Source organism: Oncorhynchus clarkii, unplaced genomic scaffold, assembly GCF_045791955.1.
Source record: "Oncorhynchus clarkii lewisi isolate Uvic-CL-2024 unplaced genomic scaffold, UVic_Ocla_1.0 unplaced_contig_9617_pilon_pilon, whole genome shotgun sequence".
Taxonomy (NCBI): Eukaryota; Metazoa; Chordata; class Actinopteri; order Salmoniformes; family Salmonidae; genus Oncorhynchus; species Oncorhynchus clarkii.
In genome coordinates this window covers 43,313-63,860 of record NW_027258208.1, presented here as the reverse complement: position 1 = coordinate 63,860, position 20,548 = coordinate 43,313, and the positions used below count along the sequence as shown (strand labels likewise).

At 43.2% G+C, this 20,548-nt stretch overlaps 1 protein-coding gene across 1 annotated transcript in view; it reads right to left on the bottom strand.

Moving 5' to 3' along the window:
• LOC139395963 (calcium uniporter protein, mitochondrial-like) overlaps window positions 1-20,548 on the bottom strand; it is a 26,695-nt gene extending 6,147 nt beyond the window's left edge. The window contains exons 1-2 of the mRNA XM_071143277.1: window positions 20,236-20,548; window positions 80-152 (exon numbers count right to left, since the gene is read on the bottom strand). Coding sequence (XP_070999378.1) covers window positions 80-152; window positions 20,236-20,346 — 184 coding nt within the window. The 5' untranslated portion in view covers window positions 20,347-20,548. The remainder of the gene's footprint in view (window positions 1-79; window positions 153-20,235) is intronic.

The window sequence follows — 20,548 nt, the reverse complement described above, 5'->3', positions numbered from 1 at the left end:
AAATAAAATAAAAAAATAAAAAGGCAGCCATAGTAATACATTAATTGTAGAAAGGTGCACTGTAATACCAGTATCATACCACTAGAGGGTGCTACAGTACTGCAGAAGACCACTTGGGGAGGACATCTCCACTGTGGCTGTCTGGGATGGTCCTGAAATGAGAGAGAACACAATACAGAAGGGATTTATTTGACCTTTATTTTAAACAGGGAGTCCCATTCATACCAAGGTCTCTTTCAGAAGGAACCATTCGTACACAATTTACAAAATACAGATACTGTACATTTAAGAAACACAAATAACATTAAATCAGCAAATAGGTCTCCAATCAACAGCCCGAGAGGCACCAGAACATACTGTTACAAGGAACCCTGTAAATTTTTCCATACATGGGCGGCAAAGCAACTAAAAACAGAATGTGGCTTAGTGGCTTATCAGCTCAATATCATCAGTATCAACAGAAGCCCTCCCTTGGCAAACGATCATGCTGCCAAAGACAGAAAGACAAACATTTGAAGTTCTACATGAATAAAATGAGAGTCGGAAAACGACCAGCTTCTATTCTACGTGACATCTTTGTTTTGCCAGGAAATGTCTTGATTATCATTTTAAATGTAGCCATTCATTGCAAAAGTCATTATTACTGAGATACTGTGTGATGTAAACATTGAGATAAGGACATATTTCCAGAATCTAATTTCCAAGAAACTGCATCATCATCATTATATTACCGCAGCCTATCTTGCTACCCCCCCCCCATGAACCACAGAATAGCCTACACCCCCCCCCCCCCCATGAACCACAGAATAGCCTACACCCCCCCCCCATGAACCACAGAATAGCCTACACCCCCCCCCCCCCCCCATGAACCACAGAATAGCCTACACCCCCCCCCCCATGAACCTCAGAATAGCCTACACCCCCCCCCCATGAACCACAGAATAGCCTACACCCCCCCCCCCCATGAACCACAGAATAGTCTACACCCCCCCCATGAACCACAGAATAGCCTACAGCCGACAGATTTGTTTTGCTGACTACACCATGTCAAAGTTTCTGCTGACGCAACATTTCTACATTTGATTTCAATACCTTCATGGCCTGGATGGAAGATGGAAAACCGTTCCGTGTTAATATTCACAATCATATCCCTCCCAACATCCCTATCCAATCTCACTGAGGTAAGGGTAAAAGGCTGGCTCTCACCAATCTCCACAGAGACGTAGCCTGGCTAAACCAGACTGAATGCTGATGCTTGAATAGCTGAAAATAGACAGAAAATGGTGCTGAAAGCCTCCAGGTTTCCATATCAACATCCCCACTACAGATTCATCCCCTTCTAGATCCCATGCTGAGTAATACAATGATTTGGAGTATTAGGTTTAATGGTTGGGAATATGTTGCTGGCACTGCATCTGGAAGTAATGAAAGGAACTGGTAAGATACGAACGTAGAGTAACAGCTGTGAAAATGTGTGTGTGTATATATATATCATATGTATGTATGTATGTATGTATGTATGTATGTATGTATGTATGTGTGTGTGTGTGTGTGTGTGTGTGTGTGTGTGTGTATGTATGTATGTATGTGTGTGTGTGTATATATATATATATATATATATGTGTGTGTGCGCACGCACCTGTGTGTGTAAAGAGATTTTGTATAGTGCTACAATTATACCAACACAACTCCCAATAAGTACTGTGATGCCTTAGGCATGCATTCTGCCACTATTAAACACTTGGTCGTGTTAAATGTGAGAAATGAATAAGGGTTTTAGGTCATAACTGTTGAATTAATGATGTGCTTGCTACAGAACATTACCCCCATCCACACCATTAAAATGGAAATGACTCCACCCGGTAAGAAGAGGACTTGGAGGGTTTGCCAACGATGCCTAATGAACACTACAGCACCTTCTGGGCAGCAAAACCAAGTTGGTCCCCTTGTATTGGAAGCTTGTAAAGCGTGTGGCAGTCAAAGACACCACACAAAGGAGAGGACAGTATGGTCAGAGGGGTGGGAGCAGTGGCGACTCGTTTTTAGAGCCCCACCTGTTTTGAGACCCACATTTTAGGGGGGGGGGGGGGGGGGGGGGGGTACTTGCCATTAATACATGTTCCATAACAGTTTGCAAACAATGTAAATATATATATATCATTGAGTTAATAAAGTCTCCATACAAACATGGTCTCTTTTTTGTTTTCTTGAGTAATGCAGCTCCACAATGCAGGTATTTTAGCCTTGCTCAGCGCTTTCTGTGGTGGTGGGGCGAGCCAGCAGAAAATATGGAGCGTTGCGCTGTGATTGGCTCAGTGTTCTGTCACTCATGGGGTCCCTACGTCACCACCAAGTCAAAGGGTAGAGTTGAAAATTCTAGCCCCTTGGGTGCTGCCATAGAGTTACATTAGAAGTGCCCATCCAGGAAGGCTCAAGGTCATTTGCTACAGATAAAATGACATAAAATAATTTTATATGTACAGTAGCTTTGATTGGACTGATCATGTCAACATCATACTTAGCTAAGTCTTAGCTAGCAGTAATCATCATGAATCAAGCCATTCCTTTTAAGATGTTGGGACAGCTTTATTTAGGCCCTAACAGTTTGTGGGCACTGTTGGCCACCATTATAGTGTAATTAATGTATTGTTCAGTGTTGTGAAGTGACTTTGCTGGGAGCATCCCACTTTTAATTTGTTTGCCCCACCAAGATGTACATGCTAAAATCGCCACTGGATGGGAGATCTATAGACTTACACATCAGTAGTTAAGGTTAAGAGTAAGAAGGCTGGAAAAACTGACAAGAGATGAGAGACATCCATGCCTTGAGTAGGGCAGGCTCCAGCAATAAGCAGTGTAGGTTCCTTTCTAAATGTAACGCGCTATAGTTACTAGCGCCCGGGAAGATACCAATATCGCAGAGGTCCTTCAAAAACCTACTGTATGTAAAATAGTGTGTGCTATTGCTTGGTGGAAAATAAATACATGTGACTCTGGGTGACAACATAATAATGTTTGTTTCCAGCATTAGGGCTCTTTTCCTAAAGACGTTAAATCCGCGTTGTGTTCGGTTTCCTTGCCGTGATACTTACAAGTATCGCGATACTGGTATAGTCCCGGCCCTACTAGTTAACTGTCCAAAATTGTAATCAGTAATGTAATCCAATTCAATAATTGGATTCATAATGAATAAACAATGGTTTCAGTAGAAACTCTACTGGCTGTTAGTTGAAACTCATTATCTTGCGTCTAGGGATGGACATGTGTAATTTTGTACTTGAACGGACGAGCTAGCAATTTTATAACAAATTTCCTGCAATTCTACACATTCTGCCATAGGGTGGAAGCAAATGCTTGCCGTTTTTAATATGACAACTGATGATCAAACGGGCCGGTAATTCCACCTTGCTTACTACAAGTTTAGATAGCTGGCCTCTAGACTAATTTACCAATCTTTAAAAAATACAGCTGATATGGGCAAAATATATATATATATATTTATTTTACCTTTATTTAACTAAGCAAGTCAGTTAAGAACAAATTCTTATTTTCAATGACGGCCTAGGAACAGTGGGTTAACTGCCTGTTCAGGGGCAGAACGACAGATTTGAGTGACAGCTGATGCACATCCAAATTTCGAAATGCACCTTGTGTATTCTATTATTCTAACTGTCAACAGTAAGTTGAGACCCCGACTGAGTTCCAAAATGTAAAAAGGTAGATATAAAATGGGCTGCCAGTTGCCCATCCCTATCCCTGACCTGAGCTATAAGCCCCCTAAACACAGTTCCACACTGAAAATATGCTGAAACTGTTTGATAAAGACAAAGAGCATATTTTGTTCAGCATCATTATTTATTTAACCCTTATTTTACCAGGTCAGTTGACTGAGAACACATTCTCATTTACAGCAACAATCTGGGGAATAGTTACAGGGAAGATGAAGGGAGATGAATGAGCCAATTGTAAACTACGGATGATTAGGTGACCGTGAAGGTATGAAGGCCAGATTGGGAATTTAGCCAGGACACCAGGGTTAACACCCCTACTCTTACGATAAGTGACATGGGATCTTTAGTGACCACAGAGACTCAGGACACCCGTTTAACGTCCCATTCCAAAAAAACTGCCTCCTACACCGGGTAAGCGTATACCTACTCTCCAAACAGATGTCGTGGCTGTAACTCATCCCCATGCAGTGTTCAGAGTGGAATTGTTCATCCATTTTGAACATCCCAAAGAAGCAGGCAGAATAAACTAAATCAAACATCTGTAAAAAAAAAAATTAAAAAAAAGACAGATTTCAACTCGTCAAATTGAGCCCCGTTTTACATGATCACTGAGAATAACTGTACCAGGCACGAGATGTGTATCATTCACACTGGCAACTACTTTTATTTTGAAAAATATTCTGTTCCATTGTATTCTGTTGTATTACATAATGTCTTTTTTTTACTATAAAATAGCTGTGTCTTGACTGTGGTAGGGCTCATGAAATAAGAGCATCTTGTCTGCTACATTAACAAAACAAGGCTATGCCATTGCACAGCCATAGGCGTCTACAAGCAAGCTCCACTGCGTTCCAGGCCACTGTGTTCCAGGCCACTGTGTTCCACGATATACTATAACCAGTTGATATTACAGATTATGTTCCAGGATATAATATAACCAGTTGATAGTACAGACTGTGTTCCACGATATACTATAACCAGTTGATATTACAGATTGTGTTCCAGGATATAATATAACCAGTTGATATTACAGATTCAATAAATGAATCTTAAATAGCACTTGTTTTTTTTAAATGGCTAATGACTGTATACAGTATATGGTCCAATTTAGCAATTAGGATTTGTTATCTGTAATGGTTATGATAAATTAGACTCTATTGTGATCTGTTGGAATATATGTAAATGTGCACATCATTTACTCCAGTGCAGGCATTGTGTTCTAAAAATACTGAAACGGTCAGATTGTGCATTCAGTCAAGCACTAGTGGCCACAGCCGCAATTCAGGGGCAAAATATTCCCTCCCTTTTATCGTTCTCATTTGTGAAATGCTTTTTGTGGTGACGGGGACTGGAGAGGCATTTGAGCACTGTGAAGTTTGTTTGTGTGTTAGTGTGTGCGCGCGTGTGTGACTGTGGTGTGTGTGTGTGCGGGCATTTGTTTGTCTACATTTGTGTGTATGCATGTGTGCGTTTGTTGTGTGTGTGTTTTATACATATGAAAAGTGCATGCCGAGCGTCAAACTCAGAGGTCGAGGTCATTTATCTCTGGGGTGAAGACGCGCTGTGCATAGGGATATACCGCTGACGACAGCGAATTCAACACCTGGAAATCTGTAAGCAGTCAGTCTCAATGCCATGTTGCACCATTCCCATCATACAACACATCAAATGGGAGATGACGGTCATGGTGGAACAGGAACACACTCAGCGCTATAGAATTAATACCGTAATACAGTATTCCCTTCATATATCAATGGGGTGACAGAACGTATTGGCCTTCATTAAGAGCTATAGAATTAATACCGTAATACAGTATTCCCTTCATATATCAATGGAGAGACATAACGTATTGGCCTTCATTAAGAGCTATAGAATTAATAATCCTGCAGGTTTCTTACTTCCCAGCCAAGCACCTGGGGGTTTAGATGAGCCACTCATTTAGCCCTCAGCGAGACACGGGCCGAGTCAAGTGCAATTCAAACAAGAGGGACGACTCCATCAGCATCACCAGCGATGTTCAATTAGACGTGCACTCTTCCACCACATCTCGCCGCCTGTGAAATAAAAACACAAATCCCCATCCTCTCTCCCCTGCCTCCCTCATCCAATCAATATGCACGGTGTTGAGGTAACTGCTGCAGCCACAACGCCCTGGCCCTTCGGTGACATTCACACATTTTGTGACTCCTTCAAGGAACAGAGGCTAGTAGCTACAGCTGATCTCTCATTTCTCATCTCCAAATGTAATATTCCATATCTCAAAACAATAGACTGCATGATGGAACAGATTCCACCCCAGAGGAACTAGATTCACTTTGAGTGGTTTGTTCTCAGAGTCAGACACAGCACAGTGGCATCATGATAAACTGTCCTTTCCTCCTTCACTTGTATACAGTCAGCCAGGAGTTCAAAGTGATATGCTCTATTTCACCACTAGCAGTTTGGAGTCCAGGCCAGAATGTAAGTTGGTTTTCAGAAGGTCAGTACAGCAGCAGCTTGGTGATAAACTGTCCTTTCCTCCTGAGTAAGGTGGAGCAGCCATAGCCAGTAGTGTTCATCAGGGGACATCATGGTGATTGATTGGTGACAGTCACAGGCTGGCTAATTTCACCATTGGCCGGCCGGCCGGCAGGCAGGCAGGCAGGCAGGACCAGACCCAGTTATTATGGCTCCTGTCACAGGCTGAGCTATGGCCCCTCGTGGGGGCCCTGTTTCAGTTCCCACCACCCACTATACCACAACCCAGGTTTCTAACACCATCTCATGCTGAATGGTCCCTTTGCCACTTTTCCCCAATAGGCACTCCTGTAGATCTGAACGTCTCTGATGGGTGCAAGCAACATACCAACCTATCAGAAGGAATGGTTGAGCAATTGCATTTGGCTTAAACCTATCAAATCCTATCTACAGGAGTGTCTAAGGACTAGGGGCTTGGTGTTTGAGTTGGAATTCAGCACCAACAGACCAATAGTGTGGCCAGTCTGTGTCCACCTCACACCCACCCAGCTCTGACAAATCATTTAGAAGAGTGTCTAGGTGGTACAGTACGAGGGGCTATGGGGCGATCTGTACTGGAATTTAGCACCAACCAATGGCGTGGCCAGTCTGGGTCCACCCAGCGCTGACTGACTGACCAGAAGAGGAGGAGTTATCCTTTTGGGTACAGCTGGACACGGCCCAGGAAACAAAGACTATCTGGCAGTGTTGCTGGTTCTAGGGCTAAACCCATTTAGTCGACTGGACGATTGTTTGGTCGATCGTAGAGCAGTAACAACAAAAACATGACTGGCGCCTGTCTGACTGATCCATTGTGGAGCCCGTGGGGAAGGCAGTCCATCACTAAGACTAAGACTAATTCTAGATGGTAATATTAACAACAATTGTGCAACACAAATAAAAATGATATAATTTAATAACAAATGCGCTTTCTCCCCGTTAGACAGCGGTTGCTGTTCACGGTTCACTGTTTAATTGCCGCCTTTTCCTAGACCATGTTGCTATGTGCATAATAGAAAAGGTTGTCTCAAATTGTGAGCACAAATGTGTTCACTTCTCTGTTAGTGAGCATTTCTCCTTTTCCAAGATAATCCATCCACCTGACAGGTGTGGCACATCAAGAAGCTGATCAAGCAGCACCTTGTGCGGGGATAATGTGCAGTTTTGTCACAACACAATGCCACAGATGTCTCAAGTCGAGGTTCAGCACAGCAGCAATTGGCATGCTGACTGCAGGAATGTCTACTAGAGTCGTTGCCAGATAATTGAATGTTAATTTCTCTACCATAAGCCACCTCCAATGTCATTTTAGAGAATTTGGCAGTACGTCCAACTGGCCTCACAACCGCAGACTACGTGTGATTGTTTTATTGTATATTGTTTTAACCTTTATTTAACTAGGACAGTCAGTTAAGAAAAAAATCTTATTTACAATGACAGCCTACCCCTGCCAAACACGGATGATGCTGGGCCAATAGGCCTCTTGCACTGAGATGCAGTACCTTACACCGCTGTGCCACTCGGGAGCCTCATGTGTAAGGCGTCGTGTGGGCGAGTGGTTTGCTGATGTCAACGTAGTGAATAGAGTGCCCCATGGTGGCGATGGGGTTATGGTATGGGCAGGGATAAGCAATTTGAACGCAGAGATAAGGCCCATTGTCGTCCCATTCATCCGCCGCCATCACCTCATGTTTCAGCAGGATAATACACGGCCCGCAAGGATCTGTACACAATTCTTGAAAGCTGAAAATGTCCCAGTTCTTCCATGGCCAGCATACTCACCAGACATGTCACCCATTGAGCATGTTTGGGATGGTCTGGATCGACCGCGTGTTTCAGTTCCCACCAATATCAAGTAGAGGTCGACCGATTAACCGCCATGGCCGATTAATTAGGGCCGGTTTCAAGTTCTCATAACAAATCAGTAATCGGCATTTGCATTCCACGAGGAAACTGCATGGCAGGCCAAGCTGGTTCAAATCCCTGAGCCGACTACGTGAAGCCGACTACGTGAAGCCGACTACGTGAAGCCGACTACGTGAAGCCGACTACGTGAAGCATTGGTCGATCTGCCCTTGAGCAAGGCACTTAACCCTAGTTGCTCCAGGGTCGCCATCATGAGTGGCTGATCCCCTGGCTGTGACCCCACTCTAGAGGGTGTCTCATGGGAAGTTGGATATGCAAAAAAAAAACATTTCAATTTCATTACACTGTACAGGTTAGACATTTGCACGTGTGAAACAGGACAAATACAAGCACCCCCTACTTGACCTTCTGAATGGTTCCCATGTAATAAACAGTTCTAGGGGCCAGGGATGAAAAACAGAGGGATGGAGAAACCAAATTACCGGCTGCTGTCATGAGCTCAGGCTGCACTGTACCATGAAAGTGATTTGAGTCAAGGCATTTATCTTCTCGCTTTCCTTTCCACAACATTCTCTTAGAGAGAAAAAGAGGGAGGGTGAGCGAAAGAGAGTGGGAGAGAGAGAGGGGGGGAGGGGGCAACAATTGGAAAATGCAGCTGTGAGAACATGGAGAGAGAAGGAGAGTGGGCAACGATTGGAAAGACAGCTGAGTGAGAACATGGAGAGAGAAGGAGAGAGAGAGAGAGAGAGAGAGAGAGAGAGAGCGAGGAGAGAGAGAAGAGAAGGAGAGAGAGAGAGAGAGAGAGAGCGAGGAGAGAGAGAAGAGAAGGAGAGAGCGAGGAGAGAGAGAAGAGAAGGAGAGAGAGAGAGAGAGAGAAGAGAAGGAGAGAGAGAGAGAAGGAGAGAGAGAGAGAGAGAGAGAGAGAGAGAGAGAGAGAGAGAGAGCAGAAAGACTAAAAGAAAGAAAAAGGGAAAGGCAGCATGCAGAGCGAGGCGGATGTAACAGTCAAGCAGGTTGGATGAGTATAGGACGTCCTCCCCATGACAGCTCTCCAAGCGAGTGTTCTGCATACTTCAGAGGACATGGTGATAAAGCAGAAATGATAGAGAGCTGGAACTTGAAGAGTTTTTACTCCTCTTTACAGGGAGGTTACTGTTAAGACAACAGACTGCAGTAGCTAAGGGTCAGCTGCTGTATTCAAGTCCTAGTTGAAATGCAGAGTAGATCAACAATATATTACGCGTGTGTCAGGAATAGAAGTGGGTAAGTGAGTAGTAGATAACTGGCAGGTAGCTAGGCCTAGATAAGTGGGTTTCGTAACAACTCACCCTTTCTTACCAAAACCACACAAACATATTCATCAGCAATCACGAGCCGGCTACCACCCGGTTACTCAACCCTGCACCTTAGAGGCTGCTGCCCTATATACAGAGACATGGAATCACTGGCCACTTTAATAATGTTTACATACTGCGTTACTCCTCTCATATGTAAATATAGTATTCTATTCTACTGTATTTAGTTTATGCCACTCCAACATTGCTCGTCCTGATATTTATATATTTCTTAATTGCATACTTTAACTTTTAGATTTGTGTATTGTTAGATACTACTGTACTGTTGGAACTAGGAACACAAGCATTTCGCTACACCCGTAATAACATCTGCTAAATGTGTATGTGACCAATAAACTTGATTTGATTTTGGACAGTGTCACTGTCAATTGCTTCCCAAAAGAGATTGAAAAACTGAAGAGAATCCACCTTTTCATTTTTCACAAATAGATATTCTTTCAGGAGATTCCTATTAAAACATGGAACTGCACATTGGATGGCCAGTGGCCTGCCTCTAACAATGACAGTTACAGGCGGGAAATGACAAGCACTTTTCTGGCTTGTCAGCTTCCTTCCTTGAGTTATTCGAGGTACATTCAGACTGTCAGTCAGTTGGTAGCATGGCATATGAGAGCATAAGATAACCATTGTAGAACAGTGTGCATACTTGTCGCATAATCTTGCCTGCGTTCCAAGATCTTTAATAAAACATTTTAGATTAATTCCAAAATGTATATGCAAATTAAACTATTTATCACGCTGGGCAGAAAAAGGTTCCATTCTAATAGAGCAGCTGAACCAGCTATGTCCTTTTAACTCCTTAGTTATAGGCCTAAACAACGATAGCAGGTTGACCACACAAACCCGCTAACCTGCATAGCAGTGGAGGCTGCTGAGCGGAGGACGGCTCATAGTAATGGCTGGAATGGATTCAATGGAATGGTATCAAGCACACGTTTGATACCATTCCAGGCATTATTATGAGCCGTCCTCCCCTCAGCAGCCTCCACTGCTGCGTAGTGATAACTATGGCAGTCCAAGTCTACTACACAAAGTCAAAAGTGAGAGCTGAGAGACAAAAGGTGTCTACAAAACAGGAACAATTTACTCTGATTTGAAAAGACCCCAGGCTCTCAGAGTATCTAGGATCAGCACTCATAAGATCACATGGACAGGGGGAACCTGATCCTAGATCAGCACTCCTATGACTGTGATGCTTTATGAATACAGGGCCCTGGGCTACTTGACATTTCAAAGAGCATTCATTTAACTGATCTGTTCTCATCAGTAGCATTTACGGAGTGTCAATCCGATTCTATTCCTTGATTTTTGGCCAATCATTGAGCTGACTCATTACTCCTCACCCTTCATCATGGATTCAGATTCACCAATACAAATCTGGAATATCTGTAATTGATTAGGAGCAGGGTGACAGCTAGCCATGGTCATTGAGAATGTGTGTCAGTGCACCTCCCGTCAGAGATACATTCCCTACTGACATCAGTGTTTCATTAATAGATAGGTAATCATAGTTTTAAAAAAAAGGGGCAATCTGCAGTTGCTATTTTCATTTTTGGACTTATACGTTAACGATATGTAACTATTTATTCTTGAAGAATATAACTTAAATTCCCCATGAGTTTAGTTCAACTGTTGTACCCCCATCGGAACCCATCGGACTGAGTTTAGGAAACCCTGCAGATATGTTAATGAGAGGAAGCCCAGTGAACAGCAGTGGGAGAAGATGGAATGAGATGGATCTGGGCCAACATTCTGATCATTTACTCAACGATGAAACATTTGATCTGAATATAGTTCTATTCCCAAAAATATAATCTGTTATGAACAGAGTGGACTATGTTTTGTAGACTTTACCCTTTGCCAGTTTCAAAAAATGATGTTGTTTAGAAGCGCAAAGGTGAATTGAGTTATTGCGCACGCGCACTTCACAGAGTAGGTGTTCAAATGGAAATATGCAAATCCATGCTAGAACGCACCAATAGGATCTCACTCACTAGCCCACCTCCTTGCTTGTTCTACCCACCACTATGGCTCATTTGTTCCCATTTGAAATGACAGGCTGTGGTCTATCGTTGGTACAGCGCTCCGGACAGCTCCAGCCCAAGTCAAGCACTGCATGTTTATATTAATTCTTACCCAAACAGGGTGCTCCTTAAGATAGTGGTTACTGTGACACTGGCTGACTGACAGGAGTGAGGCAGCAGATTTAGCCACAGAGCGCCAGCCAGCCAGCCAGCCAGCCGGACAGTAATCTGACACTGAGGCAATAAGACATTCTTCTCTGTTGGGTGACAGTTTAGACAACTTTTCAAGAGAGTGTTTGTGAACTTCTATAACACAGGGTGATCTTGATCACAGGGTGATCTTGCAAGCTAGCCACCTATAGCTAGCAAGTTAGCAAACCAAATGTATAGCTGGAGCTCTGAGCTGGAGAAAATAGTTAGATAGGTCACTTCTAGTTAAGATATTTAGCAGGCAACAGTGAATTGTCACGGTTGTTCCCTGTGCCATTTGTAAACATACAATATAAATGTTTTTAATTGGCGGTATTGAAAAGCATACGGTCGGTACTTTAAAATAACCCCAATACACGGTATGCCGTCCAAGACTACTTGACATTCCCTGAAAATAGTATGTTTATGTCACTACTGTTGTAATTCCTCTTTGTTGTAGGCTAACTATATCTGATCAAATCTTTAACACCAGTGTATCATTCTGAAGGTTAGAATATGGACAGGCAAAACCCATTTTACAGTCTTTGAATTTTAATTCCCTGAGGTAAAGAGCTTCAAAACGGCAGAAACTCCAATTGGAGGAGAATGCATCTCAATAGTTCCTCAACTGAGCCTCTACTGGATACCACAGGACTGAAATCCTATGGAAACTGAGCCTCTACTGGACACCACAGGACTGAAATCCTATGGAAACTGAGCCTCTACTGGATACCACAGGACTGAAATCCCATGGAAACTGGCAACAAATAGCCTCTCGGGGGATATCACCACTCAGTTTTTCTGTCACAACCCATTTATGAAATAGTAGGTATTAATGTCCATTTAGTATTTAAACATTAGGATCCCCATCAGCTGCTGCCAAGGTTCCAAACAGGATTAAACAGTTACAACACATAATTACATCATTACTCTAATACTACAAATCTACAATATAATATCCACAATACTACAATATGTAGTGTGTGTGTGTGTCTTCACAGTGCACTTTGTGCTTTTTAAAACCGATTTTACTGCTTGCTTGAGTTACTTGATGTGGAAGAGAGTTCCATGTAGTCATGGCTCTATGTAATACTGTGCGGTTCCCAGAGTCTATTATATTCTGGACTTGGTGACTGTGAAGAGACCCCTGGTGGCATGTCTTGTGGGGTATGTATCTGAGCTGTGTTTTAGCTGTTTGAACAGACAGTTCGGTGCGTTCAACACGTCAATTCCTCTCACAAAGACGAGTAGTGATGCAGTCACAGAGAATGGTATTGACACAGAATGGGAGCACAGTAGACACATAAACCTCTCTGCCTGAGTGACGTCCCACCATCCATCTTCTGACTGCTAGGCTGAGTCCCAACTGTTGGGCTCTGGTCAAAAGTAGTGTACTAAAGCACCGCGGATCCAGACAGGGTTGTCCACTCTCCCCCTTGCTGTTTGCTTTGGCAATCGAGCCTCTCACCATTGTACTACGCTCTAATGATGCCATTCAAGGTATAATCAGGACGGGCTTAGAGCAGAACGTTTTGATATATGCTGACAACCTCCTTTTGTTCATCTTCAACCCTGATACCTTATTGCCACGTGCCCTATCTGTTCTTAAAAAGTTTGGATCAATCTCAGGGTACAAGCTGAATCTAGGCAAGAGTGAGCTTTTTCCTGTAAATAAAGTTTTCAGTTTAGGATTGTCCGGGATCAATTCACTTACTTGGGAGTAAAAGTGACAAGGAAATATTCAAATTTGTTTCAGGAAAACTTTGTTGCTTTAGCAGACAGATTGAAACAATGTTTTACTTTTTGGAATTCGCTACCTCTCTCTTATTGGAAGGATAAATGTCACTAAAATGAATGTGTTGCCCAATTTATTTATTTTTTTTTCAAATGTTTACCCATTTTTATTCCAAAATCTTTTTTTAATTCACTGGATCAAACATTCATGTATTTTATTTTGGATGGAAAGGTAACACGGATTGGTAGAAAGTCCCCGTGTCCCTAGGCAAAAGGTGTGTCAACCCAATTGTAAAGCAGTCTCTTAAAATTTGGAATCAGTTCCGTTTTGCTTTTAGCCTCCGAGGCTTTTCTCTATCAGGCCCAATCAATCAGAACATTTTATTTCCTCCAACTTTGAATGATGGGGCTTTTGACATCTGGCACTCACTAGGCCTCTCCTCACTAGCCCAATTATTCTTTGATGATACATTTGCCTCTTTTGCTCAGCTACAGGAAAAGTTCAACCTCCCCCAATCCCACTTTTTCCAGACTAGGAACTTTGTCAGAGCTAAAACACCTGCATTTCCCCATAGGCCTGCGAATACAGCTATAGAGAGCATTTTTGAGCTGAACAAGCTTACTAGGGGCGCAATTTCAGATGTATATGCAATCATTAATGACTTACAGAACCCCTATTTGGTGTCTTTAAAGACTTGATGGGAAAAGGATTTGGGGGAGGAACTTGGGGAAGACATCTGGGAATCTGTGCTGCACAGGGTGCACTCGTCCTCTTTTAGCACTAGACACAGCCTCATTCAATTCAAGGTGGTTCACCGTATCCACTGGTCGGGGGCCAAACTTGGAAGAATATTCTCTGATTTTGATCCTACCGGTGTCAGATGTAAAATGGAACCAGCTACACTGTTGAGTACATGTTTTGGGGCTAAACTGTCAGGTTTCTGGGAATTCATATTTAAATGTTTCTCTGATATAGATATATATATATATATATGACACTGTTATAGATACGTCTCCCCTTACAGCCTTTTTTGGAGTACTGCCCATAGGTACCCCCTATCAAGAATCCAGTCGGACACTGTTGCTTATACAACTCTTTTAGCTAGACGGCTAATACTACAGAACTGGAAGATGGCAGCTCCTCCATCTTATAAATATTGGGTGAGAGATGTGTTGTGCTCTCTGAAACTAGAAAAAATTACATTTAATAGACGTGGGAACCCCAAACTGTTTTATGAGGCTTGGGCTCCATTCCGGTCTTACTTTAAACAGTCCATCCTCTGACGGCATTCATATTAAGACAAAAATAAGTCTGTATTTGACTCCCCTGTGACTTAAAGGCTGGATGAGCCTTTCTTTGTAGGGGGGGGGGGGGGGGGGGGGGGGGGGGCATTAAGGTGAAGATGATGTGCTTATTGATTGACCTGCGGATGCCTTGTTCATCTTGCCCGGTCAGAGACTAAAATGTGAGCTTGTTTTGCCCTGTTTTTTTGTTGTTGTTTTTAAAAATGTTGTTCACGCTTACATACAATTATTATTCATTTTTTATTTTAAAGCATTGTAAACTTTATTTGTGGATGGTCGGTCTGTGGCCATGACTGTCTGTGAGTGGTTGCATTTCTCCACCCCCATCCCTTGACTGTTTACAGGAACAATGGTGTTTGCTCTGTCCCAGTACTACAGATTGCCCTTTAACCTTTGTAGCCTTCTGCCCGGTGTGTTTAACTTGTCTAAAGTACAGTATCTTTAAAAAGGTTTTAAAAAAATGTAAAAAAATCATATTTTTTCTAGTTGAGTATATTATTAATATTGTTTTGTGTTGTCTTGTGTGTAAAACTGAATAAACAGTCAAAAAAGAGAAAAAAGTGCACTAAATAGGTAATAGGGTGCCATTTGGGACACATCCCTACTCTATAATAAAGGAGTGTGGTGCGGTCCGATGGGGGAAGGGAATACTAATGAAGAGTCTCTAAACGGACACACCGCATTCATTACATCGATTCCCTGGGCATTGTAAAATCCAGGGTGCGATGAATCAAGTCTAGACTAATAGTTTGTATTTGGCCTCGGACTACAATGGATATTTTTGTTACTAGGAGGATGGTTTAAAAGCGGTTTGTCAATGGCCTAAGATCTGCAAGGCATTTAAAGGCCTACGTGATTGAAGCTAGTTGTCACGTCCTGACCTTAGTTCCTTTTTATGTCTCTGTTTTAGGTTGGTTAGGGCGTGAGTTGGGGTGGGCATTCTATGTTTTTGTTCTATGTTTTGTATTTCTGCTTTTGGCCTGGTATGGTTCCCAATCAGAGGGAGCTGTCAATCGTGGTCTCTGATTGAGAACCATACTTAGGTAGCCTGTGTTCCCACTATGATTTGTGGGTAGTTGTTTTCCGTCTTTGTGTGTCTGCACCAGACGGAACTGTTTCGTTTGTTTCCACTTTGTTGTTTTTTTTGTTCTAGTGTTCAGTTTCTTCATTACATTTACCATGAACACGTACCACGCTGCATCTTGGTCTACTCCTTTTTCCACCAACAACAATCGTTACACTAGTGGTGCAGACCTGAGCAAAACAATGATGGTTACACAAATGGAATAGCAGGATGGACACTTGACTAGGAGGCTGTATAGAACTGAAGAAAGCAATGTTGGTTACATTGAGTGTGGAATAAGGCTGGATACTACAACTAATGGGTTCTGACAAGTCTGCTCTAGCTGGAGGTGAATTAGTGACAGTGAGCTGGCTAGTTCTTGCTCTGCAGCTGCCCACTCATGGGGGGTTGGGGGGGGGTCTCACTCACTCTCACAATACAGATTAATAGGAACATCCATCATTACCATCCTCATAGTTTGTTGTTGTGTGGGCCAACAGTTAAGCAGCGAGTGAAATTACAACTCCATTCTCCTGGCTTTTTGGAGAATATTATTTGGCAACCCACATTTCCCATGAAATCAGGATAAATCCCCAATAGGCTCTGGTTATAAAGCAGGAATATGGGAGTGCAGTGGTAGCAATATGCAGCCATAAACCTTTAAAATGACAGCCCACTATACAACAGCCGATTTTATCCAATTGAGATCTGACAAAGGAGTTACTATATCTTCAGGCCTCAGGCAAATGCCATGCAAAAGGCAGCATGGATGGCTAGAATAACAATGGATGGATAGAGTGGTTGAGTGGTTTAGATACCATGGTGCTCTGGCTCCCCAGTCTCCCAATTACTGTCATACTGGAGTGAAATATGACCCGTGTTGCTAAAGCCACCACACATTGTTGCAGTGTGGGGTGTGCTGAGAGAGAGACCTCTTTGTGCCAGATTACCTGCAGTATATGGAACCTCCTGCCACGCCCATAACAACATTGCTAACGCTCTTTCTTAACTATTTCATTGTTGTCCTCATTCATTTCTTTCTGTATTGTCCTGTTCATTGTTATTACTCATTGAGTATTATTATTTTTCCTATTATTATTATTATCATCATCATCATCTATCTGCGTCATCATTGATTTAATAGCCACAGATAGAAAGACACAGAGAGAGAGAGAGAGAGAGAGAGAGAGAGAGAGAGAGAGAGAGAGAGAGAGAGAGAGAGAGAGAGAGAGAGAGAGAGAGAGGAGAGAGCAGAGAGAGAGAGGAGAGAGAAGAGAGAGAGAGAGAGAGAGAGAGGAGAGCAGAGAGAGAGAGAGAGAGAGGAGAGCAGAGAGAGAGAGAGAGAGAGGAGAGCAGAGAGAGAGAGAGAGAGGAGAGCAGAGAGAGAGAGAGAGGAGAGCAGAGAGAGAGAGAGAGAGGAGAGCAGAGAGAGAGAGGAGAGCAGAGTAGAACCAAGCTCCTAGCTTCCTGCTGTTAATGTTTGGCTTATACCCCCTGGACATGTCTAAGGGCATATTGAAGGACATACGGCCCATATTCATATACCCCGTTACTCCTCAACTCAGCATTTTTCATGTTAGCTTATCTGGGTCAAACCAAGGTGCTCTTGTTTCACAAAGGCAGATAGAGATGGGAAGTGGCACTGACAGTCTGGAATCATGCAAGCTACAATGACTTATACATCCAGTTAAAAATATCCCCAGGGGTTTTCATTTCCAAACACGACATCCTTTAACTGCAGTCTGCGGTAGCTAATAACGCACTTCTGGATTTTAAACTCTTTTAATGCTCAGCACTCTAAGGTGAGGAGTCTGGCCTGTTCCATATTAAATCAAGAAAGATCGCATCAGGGGTCCTATTCAGTTGGTGGATATGTTTTGAAAAGGAGACCAGGGGATAAGCTACTACCCATATTGTCCATTGAGAAGACAATGTATGAATGAATGAGTGACATTTTATTTTCGTGTCAAATCACCAGTTGGCAACCCATCCCTTACGGGATTAATTGACACATAAACATTAAAATCATTCACTGTGATAATTCTTGCGGTGTTCGGTGCAGCGCGCACCGCATAAAGAGGGGAAAATAAATCAATACATAATAGTAAATAAGCTTATCCAAGCATTAATTACACAAACGGTTCCCTGCTGAACACGACCCTGACAAACAGATAGATGGGCAGCCAGTCAGATCTAGTGATTGGACGACTGACTCCTGTAATTCCCTCCAATCACGGCTCTAGATGGATAAAAGCCTCTCAATTACACACTGACTCATCAGACAAGAGGGCCTGTCAGGAGCAGATAAACAGTGTGTGTGCATCTGTCAGTGTCTGGTGGTGGGGGGGGGGGGGGGGTAACGGATGTGAAAAGGCTAGCTAGTTAGCAGTGGTGCCCGCTAAATAGCGTTTCAATCGGTGACGTCACTTGCTCTGAGACCTTGAAGTAGTAGTTCCCCTTGCTCTGCAAGGGCCACGGCTTTTGTGGAGCGATGGTTAACGATGCTGTTGTTGATGTGTGCAGAGGGTCCCTGGTTCGCGCCCGGGTATGGGCGAGGGGACGGTATAAAGTTATACTGTTACACTTTAATGACCTTCCCCCCCCGGAAGCGGGGCTGCGTTCATTAGAGTATCAATCTACCCAGATGTTCTGTGGTGATAGTCATTGATGTGTGACTATGAAAAGTCAACTCCCCCTTCCATTCTGGCTGACAGTGATGTGTGGTGCTGTGTAGAAAATGTGGGGTAATTGTACACTGAGTATACCCTCACATTAGGAACACCTTCCTAAAATAGAGTAACACCACCCCCACCTTTTGTCCTCAGAACAGCTTCAATTCGTCGGGGCATTGACTCTACAAGGTGTTGAAAACGTTCCACTGGGATGCTGGCCCATGACCCCAATGCTTCCTTCCCACAGTTGTGTAAAGTTGGCTGGATGTCCTTTGGGTGGTGGACCATTCTTGAGACAAAGAAGAAACTGCTCAGCGTGAAAAACCCAGCAGCGTTGCAGTTCTTGACACCTACTACCATACCCCATTCAAAGGCACTTAAATATTTTGCCTTGCCCATTCACCCTCTGAATGGCAGACATTCTCAATTGTCTCAAGGCTTAAAAAGAAATCCTTATTTAACCGGTCTCCTCTCCTTCATCTACACTGATTGATGTGGATTTAACAAGCAACATCAATAAGGGATCATAGCTTTCACCTGGATTCACCTGGTCAGTCTGTGTCATGGAATATTTTGTACACTTAGTTTATTCACCATATGTGATGACGTTGCACAAATGTAATTCCCCACAGAATGACCGAAGTGAAGTGCAGGGTCAGAGAGACAGAGATACAGCACAGCAGCAGTAGTAAGGTATGGGTGGTAAAGGGACACATCTACTGGGATCAAAGCACATTAAATGACCCTTCAGGCCCCGGGCCAAGACATCCTATCCTATCGGAAGGCTGGCTGCACCTTCCTTAACAACACTCTTGTGCTTTGCTGACTGGTGTCTGCCAGACGGCCATCATTCTAATGAAACATTAAGGAGGCCAGACATCACACACACACACACACAACACACAATGTTTATATTAATCTGACACACGGGTGAGGTTTCACATAATTCACATTGCATTCTTCATTAACTTGGAGAAGAACCTCATTAGTGTCCTCATTAGCCCTTGGGGACTAGGTATTATTATTCATTGTCATGCCAACACTCTGGGTGACATGGTGTTGATATTCTAGTTGGGAAATCACTGAGCTCTTACAGTAACTTATTAATTATGCATGGGATAGGTGACACTTTAGTGCAGTCATCTGAAGCTAAGGAGAACAAGAGGGGAAAAGGAGGACAGAGACAGAGAGAGAGAATCATTAAATTCAAGGAAGGGTGTGTGTGTGTGTGTGTGTGTGTGTGTGTGTGTGTGTGTGATCCCCAACCGGTCTTCTGCATTCAGTTTCACTACATTATATGACTATATTCAGAGAGAGGAAAGCTATTTAGTCCTCATTTAACAACATGTCAAGACGTGATGGAATGAAAGGGAAAACCCTCTCTTGATTCAATGCATTGCTGATTGAAATGCATCACTGTGTTCTCTAGACTGCCATTATCTTTTTCACGGTAGGCCTATTGATTAGTTCAAGGATCTGTAATTCTGTTACAATCTAGTGTACTTCAAAGTAGTGCAGTTTAAGATGGAAACGAAGACTAAAATCTTTGAAACAGCGACGTGCATGACACCCTCGCTCAACAATCTCACTGTTTGACAGTTCATTAGAACTCTACCGGTTTCCCAAACCAACAGAGCATGTACAGTGCAGGCCTACAATAACAGACTACTGTGCAAAACTTGTGAAGACACAACACCCTAGTTTGGATGTCTACATAACGACGCGACGGTCCCATCTATAAAGTCTTGCTACAGTGTAGCACTCTCCTTTCACTACTCCCACACAGTAGTTTCAGTTTACCGTATGCAGTAATTTCACCGGAGATCGGGTTGTTTTGAGTGCGTAGCGGAACGGTTTAGTACATCCGACAACTCCAGCCCGGAGTTTGGCGACCATTCGCAACGAAGCCATCGTCGTTAAATTAGTCCATGCGTTCTGGCATACTGAGCAGTAGAACACTTGTAGAAAAACCTGCCTAGAAGCAGGATCTTCGTATCGTATTCCAGTCAACAACGGACTGTTTTGCGTGTAAACAGACTGAGGGCGGATGAGATAAGAGATAGGGTCTGAGCACAGCCCGAGAGAGAGCAGCGTACCGTTTCCTCCGTGTGCA